The following is a 14,640-nucleotide window of genomic DNA, read 5'->3' as shown; positions in this document are numbered from 1 at the left end:
GAAGTGAAAGGCTTATGGAACTAGTGTAGCCTTCCACGGCCTGGACAGCCTTTGAAAGTTTCCTCCCGTGCCGAGGCCAGGCTTGTCCGAAGAGTCAAGGCTAACCCAAGGACAACAAGGAAGGAGCTCCGGGAAGATCTCATGGCAGTGGGGACATTGGTTTCAGTCAATACCATAAGTAACGTACTCCACCGCAATGGTCTCCGTTCCAGACGAGCCCGTAAGGTACCTTTACTTTCAAAGCGTCATGTCAAGGCTCGTCTACAGTTTGCTCATGATCACTTGGAGGACTCTGAGACAGACTGGTTCAAGGTTCTCTGGTCTGATGAGACCAAGATCGAGATCTTTGGTGCCAACCATACACGTGACGTTTGGAGACTGGATGGCACTGCATACGACCCCAAGAATACCATCCCTACAGTCAAGCATGGTGGTGGCAGCATCATGCTGTGGGGCTGTTTCTCAGCCAAGGGGCCTGGCCATCTGGTCCGCATCCATGGGAAGATGGATAGCACGGCCTACCTGGAGATTTTGGCCAAGAACCTCCGCTCCTCCATCAAGGATCTTAAGATGGGTCGTCATTTCATCTTCCAACAAGACAACGACCCAAAGCACACAGCCAAGAAAACCAAGGCCTGGTTCAAGAGGCAAAAAATCAAGGTGTTGGAGTGGCCTAGTCAGTCTCCTGACCTTAACCCAATTGAAAACTTGTGGAAGGAGCTCAAGATTAAAGTCCACATGAGACACCCAAAGAACCTAGATAACTTGGAGAAGATCTGCATGGAGGAGTGGGCCAAGATAACTCCAGAGACCTGTGCCGGCCTGATCAGGTCTTATAAAAGACGATTATTAGCTGTAATTGCAAACAAGGGTTATTCCACAAAATATTAAACCTAGGGGTTGAATAATAATTGACCCACACTTGTATGTTTAAAATTTATTAAAATTTAACTGAGCAACATAACTTTTTGGTTTGTAAGATTTATGCATCTGTTAATAAATCATGCTCTTGTGTGAAGTTTGAAGGCTCTAACTTATTTGCATCTTATCAAACCTGCTAAATCTGCAGGGGGTTGAATACTACTTGTAGGCACTGTATATATGTACAAGTATATCAGAGGGCAATACAGAGATCTCTCCAATGAACTGTTTGTACCAAGGACTGTGACAAGAACAAGGGGGCATTCTCTTCGTTTGGAGGAAAGACAATTTCTGCACCAGCATAGAAGAGGGTTCTTCACGGTAAGAGCAGTGAGGCTCTGGAATTCTCTTCCTGAGGAAGTGGTGATGGCCAACTCACTGAATGAATTTAAGAAAGGAATGGATGCTTTTCTTGTAACAGTATAGAAGGTTACGAATAACAGAATATTATAGGTAGATGGTTGACCCAGCTTTGGGGAAGGAATTTTTTTCCCTATGGAGAAAATTGGCTTCTACCCTGTGGGTTTTTTGCCTTCCCCAGGATCAACAATGCAGAACAGCTGCACTAAAAATAGGCTGAACTAGATGGACATAAGGTCTTCCTTCAGCCTTCAAAACTATGTTACGATGTATATCGTATCTTGCTTAATTCTCTCATACACCGCAGCGTTGAGGTGGCCGAGCGCTCCAGGGCTCTCTAAGAGCTAGAGAACAAATGATCGGTAGTCTGAAACCGAACACGCCAGATCCTTCTGTCCCCAAACATCATCTGCTGGTGGACAGTCAGGAGGTAACTATACACATTAAACTGTCGGCCGAACCGGTCAATATTTGGGAGGGTTCAGCTGACGTTAGTCTAATAAGGGGGCTTTAGGGGTATGCTTTCTCCATGCTTGTGTGGGTTTCCTTGGGTTATTCTGTGTGTTTTTTTTTAATATGTCAAAAACACAGGAATAGGCTAACTGGCTTCCTATAAATTAGCGTGCCTATGTCATGAATATCCAGCCCGACCAATGGGTCTCTTAACCAGCGTAATCTGCCTGATGGGCATATGAGGCAATAAGCTTAGGTCAGGAGACCTCGCGATCAGGCTAGGTACTCAGATTTGAGCACGGATCATGTTTTGCAAATGGGGGAGAACCGGCATAAAGTGATTTTCACACCCCCAACATTCATGGCCAGAGTATCAACCGCGAAGTCTGGACTGGCCATAGGTCTCTGGACCTGAGCTCAACAGCTCATAAGCATATATCAGACTGTTGAGTTTGGCTCAGAAGACCCCCAGCGAGTCCGCATGCTGTGTTCCATATTGGACCATAAATATTGCAAATCTTTTGTAGAGCATTATATTGAATCATTCAGTGGGATGCTGAGAAAAATTTGGTTAACCTTTCTAATTTACATGGTCAACATACCACAAACCAAAGTGGTAGTCTTAGTATTATTTGGGAAGATCTGAGTGCCCCAAACTCCACACATGGCCCTACATATCTAGTATATAATGAGAGCACTTCATCAACATATTTGAGCGGAGTAATCCCTGTTGCTAAGTGCGGTGAGACTCGACAAACATTGCTTAATTAATTTTCATCACCGCGCAAGAGAATTGGAAAAAAAAAAGCTACTATGTGGCCCGGTGCCATGCTGCCATCCCAGACTGTGTACGACAAGATGTTTCCCGCTGGGTATAAATATCAAAGGGCAGTTTGGTGAATGACTAGCCGTGCATGGTGTTTTCATAGGGCTGTTGCCACCGTCATACTGCCTACTTGACATGTGAACCCTAGAGATCAACCTGTCAGGGCTGCAGCACAGATCCGGATACGTTTACCAGAGGAATGCCAGCTGTCGGAGGGGAAGAAACAGACGCCTCTTTCAGAGAAGAAATATACACAACTATAACCACAAGACCAACATTTCTGAGTCACAAAGCACCGCGAGCCAACCCGATTCTGTCATCCATTAGTAATGTGACCCTACAGAGGAATACACGTCCCTTTCATAGGGTGCACCTGTACATACTGTAACAGGAAACGTAGACACTTCTGAGCCTGTGCAGCAGGTATCACATCCAGGTCTGTGACGGCCACCCCGAGAGCAATACATCTGGTGTACAGAGTGGCATAGTGAGCCTTTTATAACGCCCGGGGTTACTAGCTGGAAAGAAGAAGTCCACATGGCTCTCGTCACCATGCCCAAACAAGGAGAATGGTGAAGCCGCCAATATACTCATTATGGGGAAGCAGCTCTCACTACCCAGGTCATATTGAAGAGTAAGGTGTGAACCACGGAGCCATGAAAGGTCACAGGGAATATTATGTGTCTCACTACGGGCACAGACCTGAAGAATAAGGCTTCATCAGTTTTGCGGCTTTTTGCCATTTTTTGGGGGGCGCGGAATACATGTGTGCTTTGTGTACAGTACATGTTCAATAAATTTAGTTTTATTCCCCCAAAATGTTTGCTGCATTTTTGCAGCTTTAACATATAGTGTACTTTCATCCATGTAGTTCAGCCTCTATCTTGATTCCAAGCTCAAATGCTCCATGCTCTGCTATCAATCCCATAAGGCACTATTACATGATGACATGAGTAGCAATAGACGGTACCAGTTCCATCAGCTGGGATAACAATATGATTATCCTCTACACTATATTCCGGTAAATAATCTATTACAATTATCCAGTCAGGAAGGCTGACCTGTGATCTCCTACATTAGAACTTTGTCAGGAACTGTATAGTTATCATCACCATCTGTGATAGGAGCTTCCATCTTCCTCCAGTAGAGGACTTCAGTAATACAACCCCTGCAATTTCATAATACAGTGAGTTTCGGTGAAACCCTTCAGAGACAAAAAAAACATGTATTTCACAAAGAAGGGGGAGTTTCATGTGATTACATGACCTACAGAGAATATGAATATATGAATTTCCAAATCGAAATGGATAACTAAATACTAGCTGAATTACCGTATATATATGGTGGACCTGGTGACAGAATGGATAAAACAGCCATCAGCTAACTGCCCAAAGGATTTTGGAAGGTGTAGTTTCCAAAAATCTGCACAGCAACAGGTACAAGTCAACAGTATTGAGAGTATTGTAGATCTATAAACATGTATGAGAAGATGACAGTTTAGGAAGAATTAAAGGTATTACAGCACAGTTGAATTCAACAGGTAAAAAATATTAATGTCCATAGCAAATGTGCGCAGCAAATCATCTCCTAGCTAGCAAGGCTGACTTACTGATGAGCAGTGGAAAGACCCTTCCTGCCACAAAGCTATAAAAAGCTGCTTCCCGATGAGCTCAAATGTAAATCCCAATTGACTCAAGGAATGACATGATGCATTACTAGCCACATTACTAAGCAGTGAGGTAATGATGATGTGGCAAGAACATATAGAAGGAGCTGTGCACAAAGAACTTTAATGAGATCGATAAGAGACAGACAGGAGATAGAATAGGTGGCAAAACAGATGAGGAACAGATGGAGGGATATATTTAAGGAGTTCTCACAAGTTCAATCTTCAGCTAATTACTCCCCTGGTTCCTGGCTTACTATTTGCCGAGAGGGTTGGAGGAGTGTGGGGCAGCTCCTGAAGACTGACAATTTGGACAAGTGTCATGGCAGAGCTGCTGGCCTGAACTGGGACCTTTCCGATGCCGTCAATAGAGACAGCTGGGCCTCTGCAGCATCAGAAGAGCTCAGTGACACGGAGGATGACGGATCCAGTGATCCAGCTAACTTTAGATCTGTTGGTTTTTCTTTTCCAACAGCTTTTGGCTCGATCTATGACAACCTGAAGGATGAATGATCTGTAGGAAGATCAATCTTGTGCAAGGCTGGATAGGTCCACCAGGGTCTTCCCCGACGTTATCTTGATTGCATCAAGCCATCAGATTGTCAGTCTTCCTCTTCGCCATGTTCCTTCAATTCTTCTGACCGTGATGTCCTTCTCCATTGATTACTCTTCATATGATTTGTCCAAAGTAGGCAAGTCGTAGCTTGGTGATCCATTGCTTTGAGTGACATGTCTGGCTTGATTTGTTCCAAAATGTGTTTTTTTGTTCTTCTTCACATCCACAGTATTGAAAACATCCTTCACCAGCACCACATTGTGATTCTTCTTGTCTGGTTTCTTTATTGTCTAGGTTTCACATCTGTATGTTACCACTGAAAAGACCAAACTATGTACAAGCCATGAAATTGTCGCCAGTTAAATGTTCCTCGATTTGAAGACCTTGTCCAGTGACTTCATTGTCGATTTGCCCATAGATATTCTTCTGTTGACTTCTGGTGTCATCGCTTTCAAGATCTATAATAAAAGAGCCGGTAAACTCTGAGCCCTTTGGTTGGGAAATCAGCCACCTCTGATAGACTGCAGCCGTGGCTGGCAACCTAGGCACTTAACCTACAAACAGTTCGCAATTATACCCATTTAAGATCATGAGACTACCTCTTTAAATAAATAGTCAGACAGCTGTGATAGATATAGACAAAGTATGGAAAATAAGGCCGACTCTTTACTCACCAATAGTGTGAGCGCAATGTTTTGACACTAAGTAGAATACAGAGCTTTTCTATTTATCCAATATCCCATAAATTAGATAAACAAATGAGTGGATAGAATGTTCTCACAACTATTCACGATATGTACATGCTTCCCCTCTGTCTCGATAAATAACATCACAAGAATGGACCAGAATCGATAAAAACCAGACGTGAGAAAATCTCCGCTGTGGTGAATAAACATTATCGTACGTTTCAGTAGCACAACATAATCATTTATGTGAGGTTGTAACCTCTGCAACACATGGTAAAATTGCCTGACCGACTGCGTACAGCAATGTAGAGGGAGTATTGGGGACGCAGATTCTGAAAAACTGCTGTGTTCTAATCATTTTGAATGATGCACAGATTTCCAAAAACTTGTAACTACAGATACATGAAGATAAACTTAAAATCACATGGTAAACTTTTAGGGTACGTGCACACGCTGCGGAATCTGCTGCGGATTCATCCGCGTGGATTTTGCAAAATCCGCAGGTCAAAAGACCTGCGGTTTATCTGCGGATTATCCTGCGGTTTCACCATCTCCACCATGGTGGAGATAGGAAACCGCTGCAGAATCCGCAGAAAGAATTGACATGTCAATTCTTTCTGCGGTTTAGAAACCGCAGATAATCCGCGTGGAAAATTCTGCAGCGTCTGAACAGCGGTTTCCATTTCCCATAGGGAATAATGGTACTGTACACCGCAGCGGCCAAATCCGCTGCGTATCCGCAGCAGAATCCGCAGTGTGTGCACACAGCCTTACAGGAAAGTTTGCGTTTCTTCAAAAATAAGACCGGGTTTTTAATTATTTTTTTTTTGCTCCAAAAATAGGTTGGGACTCATTTTCAGGGGATGACAACCATCCACATTTTATTCTTAAACAAAAAAATCAACAATTATTCAAATATAATTATGTCGTCATACCCACACAATGCACAGACACATACCCATATATGCACACACACAATGCACAGACACATACTCATGTATGCACACACACACTGCACAGACACATACTCATGTATGCGCACACACACACACTGCCAATATACATACCAATGTATACACACACACTGCACATACACATACCCATGTATGCACACACTGCAAATATACATACCAATGTATGCACACACACACTGCACATACACATACCCATGTATGCACACACACACACTGCAAATATACATACCAATGTATGCACACACACACTGCACACATACCCATGTATGCACACAAACACTGCAAATATACATACCAATGTATGCACACACACACTGCAAATATACATACCAATGTATGCACACACACACTGCACATACACATGTATGCACACACACACACTGCACATACACATAGCCATGTAAGCACACACACTGCACAGACACATGTATGCACACACACACACTGCACATACACATAGCCATGGAAGCACGCACACTGCACATACACATACCCATGTATGCGCACACACACACTGCAAATATACATACCCATGTATGCACACACACACACACACACACACTGCACATACACATAGGCATGTAAGCACACACTGAAAATACAGTACATACCAGCAGGAAAAAAAAAAAGTTTTCTCATAAGAATCCCTTTAAGTCTATTCTTAATTCGTGCTTTATTTATTTTTGTTAAAGTTTTACCATCTGTATCTTCGCTTTTTTAAATGTTGGCATCTGCGCCCCATCAACACCTGGAGATCTGTCTGTGGCAAACGCTAGTGCAGAACTTTTTAATGAGCTCCTACTCCCCTAATTATCTCCTGGCCCCCGAGAAACCTCAGCCTGAATCCACAAGGTGCTCTGCGCCATCTAAATATACACAGTTTTGAAAACATTCCGTATTAGGGGCTTTTGCGACTCCATGAAGAGGACAAAAAGCAAAATTCACGTTAATCGTGGGCTTTTTCATTTTCAAGCAGGCCGAGGGCGTTTAAGGATGGTATTAAATGTAGCATAACAATGGAAGCGATGCTCAGAAAACGTCTCGCTAATTAGCAGTGGAAAGCAGAAAGTAATTATCAGGCTGTTCAATCAGAATTAGATATTCATGCATTAAAGATGCAATGGCCCCACACACTAAAGTGCCATCTGCCGCCGCGGATATTGTACCGTGCAATGAGGCCGTATTTTAAGTTTTTTGGTTTACAAATAATTGTCGTTATCCCGAGCAGACCCATATTTCCTTGTTGCTTTTTCATCAAATTTCAATTGTATTTCAGCTGAATTAACACATCGTACTTGTTCCCGGAAGTCGAAGTTAAATCGCCTGGTTGGTACAGCCTGCGACGTGCAATGCCATACTGCACAACCCCAAACCATATGTTCACAGACATGTTTGTCTATGTCGACAAATTGCCTCTTCAAAGAGGACATGAACTCTAGTGCCACCTATTGCAGTAGGAATCCTAAAAGTCAATATTAACCCTTTAAAAGGGGCTGTCAGTGCAGAATGACTGTTGAAACAAAAGTACAGGCCGCTCGGGGCATCATGGTGTGGCTAATCGTTTAACTATACCTTCCCACCTGCTTGGCTTCCATCTATCTCCACCCTTCTCTGGCTCTATGATGCCAGATATGCCAATCAAAGAAAGAGGGGGGTGGAGACAGGAGGGGAAAAAAAAAAAAAACACAGGTAGGAAGGGGTGTTTAAATGACTGGCCACGCTATGGTGCAAAGAGCGCGGGTTGTTGGTTTCAACAGACATTGTGTGCCGACAGAGTCCCTTTAACGAGCTTCGCCATATGACTTCGTAATAAAAGCCAAACCAGAATCTCAATTTGCAAACATGATGTTTCTGGGTGTTGCCCCTCTTCAGTGCAAAACGAGATCTGATTTGGCTGTATGGGACGCCTCGGACTGAGTTTGAAGGGGGAACTTTTCTCCTTATGGAGAGTGATATGCCAGTATAAAGAGACTTATAGGCCATGCAATGCTCCTAAATGTTGTCTCTTCATAGAGGAAGAGAACGAGAACTCACTCTGAATGTCTGAGAGAAGAAGAGTGGTGCAAGCTTGGGAGCAAGATCCCGTGGTGATGGTAATACAACTTCATCGGATTATCTCGTTTAAAAGTGACACCGATTTGTCTTTATGCATTATACTTGTTTTTTTTTTAACCTCTGAACGGTCAGATGAGCATCTCCAGACCATGCTCAGCATCTGATGTGAGCCTACTGACGACTCCCGCTCTGCCCTTGACCGAAATGGATGTTGTCACATACATCATTCACACAGTATTGCAAATATAGTGCTTGCCCCGCTGGTTAGAAGGGACGCGCAAGCGCAATTTGCTCTGCTCCTGTGCCGGTCTACAGCAAGATCTTCCAAGGCATGGTCCATATTCTACACCTGGAAGGAAGACCGCTCCATCATTGTAGTCTTCACAACTCTGGTTGTACATTTATTCTGAACACAAAAGGGCCAGCTCTACCTTTAAGACAATATTTCACATACATTTGCTCTACATAATGTGATCAATTTCAATCTTATATTCATATAAATTGCAGTTACTGTACCAGAATGCTCCCACTTTGTGTCACTGACTTGTCTTTTTGTGAAGTGATGACTTTTTCAAGAACAGGCAATGAGAAGATGTAAGGAGCAGCCACAATCAATAGTCATTTGTAGATCTAGTGAAAGTTTTGAAAGGAATCCAATGGCCTTTGTATAATACACAAGCATTTACTTAGAGGATCGTCATGACTCACATTCTCATTAAGAAATGGCACTGAGCTGACAGCGCTGCACCCGGCCTCTTAATCATTTTGTTTTAACTACTTGAATAAAATGAGACACTGAATACAGTTACCTGATCGAAGATACATTGTACAATAAACACGCAAAGTCTGGGACCTTTGGCTTGGAATTGAAAAATCTTATAACCAGGGCTGTGGAGTCAGGAGATTCGGAGCCCATTTTGGTGGAGTCACAGTCGTGGAAATTGAGGAGTCGGAGTTGGAGACAGAGGTTTGACTTACCGACTCCACAGCCCTGCTTATAACCAAGAAAAAAAAAAGTGGTCTTCCAATCTTTAGGATATGCCATCACTTTCTGATCAGTGGGTCACCAATCTTGAGACAGAAGGTGCTGTCGCACTTAGGATCCTTTCACAATCTTTCCATTTATAGTGGCACTAACCACCTTAATTTACAGAATCGATGGAAGGCCTCCCCACCAAGAGGTCAGATCTCAACCGATCATAAAGTGATGGGATATCCTATCAATATCACATTATAATATGGAAGGCTCCCTTTAAATGGGAAGTACCATTAGGGCAAGCCTTGCCAATATCAACTATTGGCATGTCAGATGGGGGGGGGAATCCACGGACCCAGCTAAATGACTCAATTTGACAATCAGGGCTAGTGTATCAGCGGCTGGATTATTAAGGGCCATCATAAAATACTACATTGCCCCAGCAGTGGCTAGGAGACCTTTCCCCAGAGATCTCACTCATGATGATCACTACACTAAGGATGCACTTAGACGTCGGTGCAAATTGCGCTGAGATCGTAAAACAATGCATGGATGGGCCGCAGGTCTCCCGACCAGATCGTGACATCTTCCTTCTGTACTCCTCTTTTCCCACAATCGCATACAAGACTTCTCCCGCGCATCCCCCCTGCTCTGGAACTCTCTACCACCACATATCAGACTCTCACCTACCATGGAAACCTTCAAAAAGAACCTGAAGACCTACCTCTTTCGACAAGCCTACAACCTGCAGTAACCACCGATCCACCAAACCGCTGCACGACCAGCTCTACCCTCGCCTACTGTATCCTCACCCATTCCTTGTAGATTGTGAGCCCTTGCGGGCAGGGTCCTCTCTTATCCTGTACCAGTCGTGACTTGTATTGTTTAAGATTACTGTACTTGTATGTATTATGTATACCCCTCCTTACATGTAAAGCGCCATGGAATAAATGGCGCTATAATAATAAATAATAATCATAAGAATATATTTCTCTGAGATCACATTCAGGTAGGGAGACCTGCGACCAGTCCGTAAACGGAAGTCCATTCTCAGATCGACTTGTACGAAGGTCTGAATACACGCTAAGGGCTATCGAAATGGACAACTAGTTGAATAGCCAATATGACTTTTTTAGTGGCCAGAGAATAACAGCTATTGGAATGAACAGAAAACAAACCAAAAAGTGATCTGCAGAAGGAAATATTCTAGATGCCACCACTTGTCCAGCTTTGTATTACCCCAAATAACCTGACAAACATCCAAAGACCTAAACCACCAATTCCAATGGTAGAATTCTCAGTATTTGAATTCCCTTGCTTTTCAAAATATTCATTTTGATTCTTTCGCATATAAAATAAAATGTGTAATTATACACGTCCAAACTTCTGTAAAATATAAGACTATGGATGATGAGTCAACTGCAGATGATTTAAGAAATTTCAACCCGTTATTAGGTGGACCATCAAAAGTATAGCCAAAACCAAAAAGATAATTATTGGTATAGGATATCTCAATAATAAAAAAAAAAAACAACGTATTTTACAAGGAGCAGTTTCAAACTTTAATGTTTGGCTTCCTGAAAGATTTTGTGATATCCAAAAATAGCAAAAATTGTGCTATACATCTACCATATAGTAACAAATCCACTGAGGTCAATCGGCAACTATGCACTTCAGCAGTGCCTCACATAATTGTAAAAGTATAGTGTTTCAGAACCTCCATGGTACCATATATGATGCTTTTTCTTACCTTCCTCTTCTTCAATAGATGCCGGGATGTCTCTACTTGAGTGAATCACTTTAGAGAAGCCACTGGAAAAAGCAGAAAATATTCTATGATGAAATAATCCACGTTGACCAGAATCCAAAGAATGAATTCTCCTCACTGAAGGATGCCTATGGCTGCTTGTCCATGGTGGTGGACCAGATGGTTCGGATGTTGACCTCTCAAAACTAACCCTCTTGACTGGTCTATTAACGGGTGATGTTCCTCTGCTTATTTCCAGGGATTTTCCTAAACTGGAGACCTTGTGGCGAGTATAGAGTTTACGTGTGAAGATAAACTCAGGTTCTTCTTCATCTTGTGGAGAAACTGGATGATGGCGAGATGGGTTATCATAATTTGTTCTAACGTTGAGCCTTGAAGCAGACTGGCTTCTAAGTCCAAGAGTTTTACCAAAGAAAGGGTGTCGGAGAAAAGCTGGCTTTGACCTTACGCGATAATGCCAATGATAATTATGTAATCCATTAGGATCTTCTCTGGGTTCCACTCCAACTGGTGCGGACACGGATCTTTCAAGTACATGATGACGTGAAAGCCTTTTTTTTCTGAACAGGTTTATCCGTTCCATACTGCTAATTATATATATTTTTTATGCCGCTATCTCTTGTTCAATGTACAAGTCAAGTTCCCCACACTTTAAAATCCATTGTACCGTAGAAAATTAACAACTAGCTTAGGAGAGACTGGAGCGATGTGTCCCGGAGCTGAGCACCGATAGCAGCACTCACCAAGTGCCGTGAACTCACGCCGTCTCTCTGAACTAATGAAACACCGGCCTATATGAACTATCACTTCCTCAACAAACCTTTTCTTTTTAAAAGGTCTACAGGAAATGAGTACAAAGAAAATGCAGAACCACTGACAGTCATGCAAAACCTAGCTCAGTTCTGCATTATGTGAAAATCTATGGCAATAAAAAAAAAAAAAATAGTTTTCAAGCTGAAAATCGACACTAAAATTAACTTACTGTTGTTCCATCGAGTTGTATGAAAAAGAAAGGTTAAAACAACACAAAGAAATGACACCTAAAAACATACGGAAAATGTATTAACGCCAAGAATAGTAGGCTTGGCTGAAAAAGATCACATCTACATGCCATGTGAAGAGGGGGACGTTACTGATATCGCATAAAATTATTCATCTCCATGCCAGCCTTGATGAGAAGGAGTGTTGGAGTCAGATGCTTTTAATTCAATTAGAGCCGCGAACCTCCTAATGAATCAGAAGCGTCTGAGAAATGGCATGCGGGTTGCAACAAATCTTACTCCGGTTATGGATTGGAGTAAGATTTCAAGTGTAAGGAACAGCGTCCTACCCTAAAACTGGCATGGAAACTCCAAAAGAAGTAAGCTTTTTGTCACTTTTCTTTTCAAATTAAATTTATGCCAGAATTCTGGTATAATCATTTTGATGAATATTGATGTTTGTTTTAGATGAATATTCGAACCAAACAGCTTCTTCTCCGTTCTGTCACACCCCCAGCGATCATTAAAATGGCTGTCCAGTGAAGGAAACTTATTTCTCTATAGAACCCCCATCGATGGGTAGAACGGGACACTTTTATCCCGTTACAATGGAATGGCAGCACACATGCTCAATCCACTCTCCATGGGGCTGTTGGGGAAAAGCTGAGCGGCATTCCCATGGAGAATGAATGGAGCGGCGGACGGTCATGTGTATTGCCACTGCATTCTAAAGGAATAGACCAGAACCCTTCTGCTGATCGGCGGGCAACAAGGAGGTCGGACGTCCACCGATCTATAAGTGATCACCTAGTAACTTCTCTACCCTGGATAAATCCGTTTAAATGATCCACCCTTAATAGGATAGGGGATAACTGAAAAGCTTGTTACAACCCCTCTAAAGTTCGGAGGTACCTACTGGACCGTTAATATAAATGGACAGAAGTATAATTCAGAGTGTTCGGTTTTCTGTACAGCCCGCAGTTTAGGTCACAAACTGAAAATTAAAGCAATTTTTGTAGAGTTTGAATTTACATAAAGAAGCAACTTTGGTAGAACTGGTATTTTTGTCTTCCTATTTTTAAACTGAATTTTCCTCATTTTATATTCCATAGCCGCTTTCAGAACTCTGGTTGCCGTTGGAAACGGAGAAGGGTTATGCTTTTGCTGTCAGACGACTTCACACTATTGATGTAAATGCTGTAGATCCCACAATGCATTTGCTCTCGGAATCCGAAAAATTACTTTGCTCATGAATGGATAGAAAAAAAAAAATGTAACAAAAAATTGGTGAAGGATAAGAGATGCAAAAATTTGGTACAATTGCTCAAAATTTGATGAAATTTCTCCACCTGTCCTTTCTCACAAAACTTGTAGAAAAGCATAATCTTGCTGCCCTCACCACCCAACAACAGCTTAAAAATACCTTTGGTGCATATACAGTACCAGCGAAATATGTCCAGGAACATTTCAAATTCTCATGCTCTGTCACTTGCCATCTACTGTTTTTCAGTAGGCAGTTTTCTGTTCATCAGTATTCTGACAACCTTAAAGGTGCTGGAGCTTACTTTCCCTCACTTCGCAGCATCCAGTGCTCTTGCTAAGGTCTAATATCTTGCCTGCCTTGATCTGAAAGCTCTGCCTTTAACAGAAGATCAGGAGCTGAGAGAATAAGACCAACCCTCTAAGAGTTGGGAGAGCAGAAACACAGAGATTAAGACCCGTCTTTAACAGTTAGGAGCATAGTAGCATAGAGAATAAGACCCGCCTCTAACAGGAGCAAAGTGAAGAAGACCCACGTCTAAGAGCAAAGACCCGCCTCTAACAGTTAGGAGCATAGAGAATAAGACCAGCCTCTAATAGGAGAGCAGGAGCAGAGATAATAAGACCCGCCTCTAACAGGAGAGCATTATCACTGAGAATAAGACCCGCCTCTAACAGGAGAGAAGGATCACAGATAATAAGACCCGCCTCTAACAGGAGAGCAGGATCACAGAGAATAAGACCCGCCTCTAACAGGAGAGCAGGATCACAGAGAATAAGACCTGCCTCTAACAGGAGAGCAGGATCACAGAGAATAAGACCCGCCTCTAACAGGAGAGCAGGATCACAGAGAATAAGACCCGCCTCTAACAGTTAGGAGAGCAGGATCACAGAGAATAAGACCCGCCTCTAACAGTTAGGAGAGCAGGATCACTGAGAATAAGACCCGCCTCTAACAGGAGAGAAGAATCACAGATAGTAAGACCCGCCTCTAACAGGAGAGCAGGAGCACAGAGAATAAGACCCGCCACTAACAGGAGAGCAGGAGCACAGAGAATAAGACCCGCCACTAACAGGAGAGCAGGAGCACAGAGAATAAGACCCGCCTCTAACAGTTAGGAGAGCAGGAGCACAGAGAATAAGACCCGCCTCTAACAGT

The 14,640-nt window shown here is 42.8% G+C and overlaps 1 protein-coding gene across 4 annotated transcripts in view; it reads right to left on the bottom strand.

The window, feature by feature from the left end:
• Nucleotides 1-14,640, bottom strand: part of RASAL2 (RAS protein activator like 2) — a 284,068-nt gene that overhangs the window by 173,223 nt on the left and 96,205 nt on the right. Inside the window, exon 1 of one of the 4 annotated variants that reach the window (XM_073571308.1) lies at nt 11,224-11,839. The exons of the other annotated variants lie outside the window; for them this stretch is intronic. Within the exon in view, the coding sequence (XP_073427409.1) occupies nt 11,224-11,824 (601 nt within the window). The 5' untranslated portion in view covers nt 11,825-11,839. Of the gene's footprint in view, nt 1-11,223; nt 11,840-14,640 lie in introns of those variants that run through there. 4 annotated transcript variants of the gene reach the window in all.

This window comes from Dendrobates tinctorius, unplaced genomic scaffold, assembly GCF_039654945.1.
Source record: "Dendrobates tinctorius isolate UK_male_01 unplaced genomic scaffold, ASM3965494v1 ptg000029l, whole genome shotgun sequence".
Taxonomy (NCBI): domain Eukaryota; kingdom Metazoa; phylum Chordata; class Amphibia; order Anura; family Dendrobatidae; genus Dendrobates; species Dendrobates tinctorius.
Note: the sequence above shows the minus strand (reverse complement) of the source record. Positions and strands in the feature narration are given on the sequence as shown.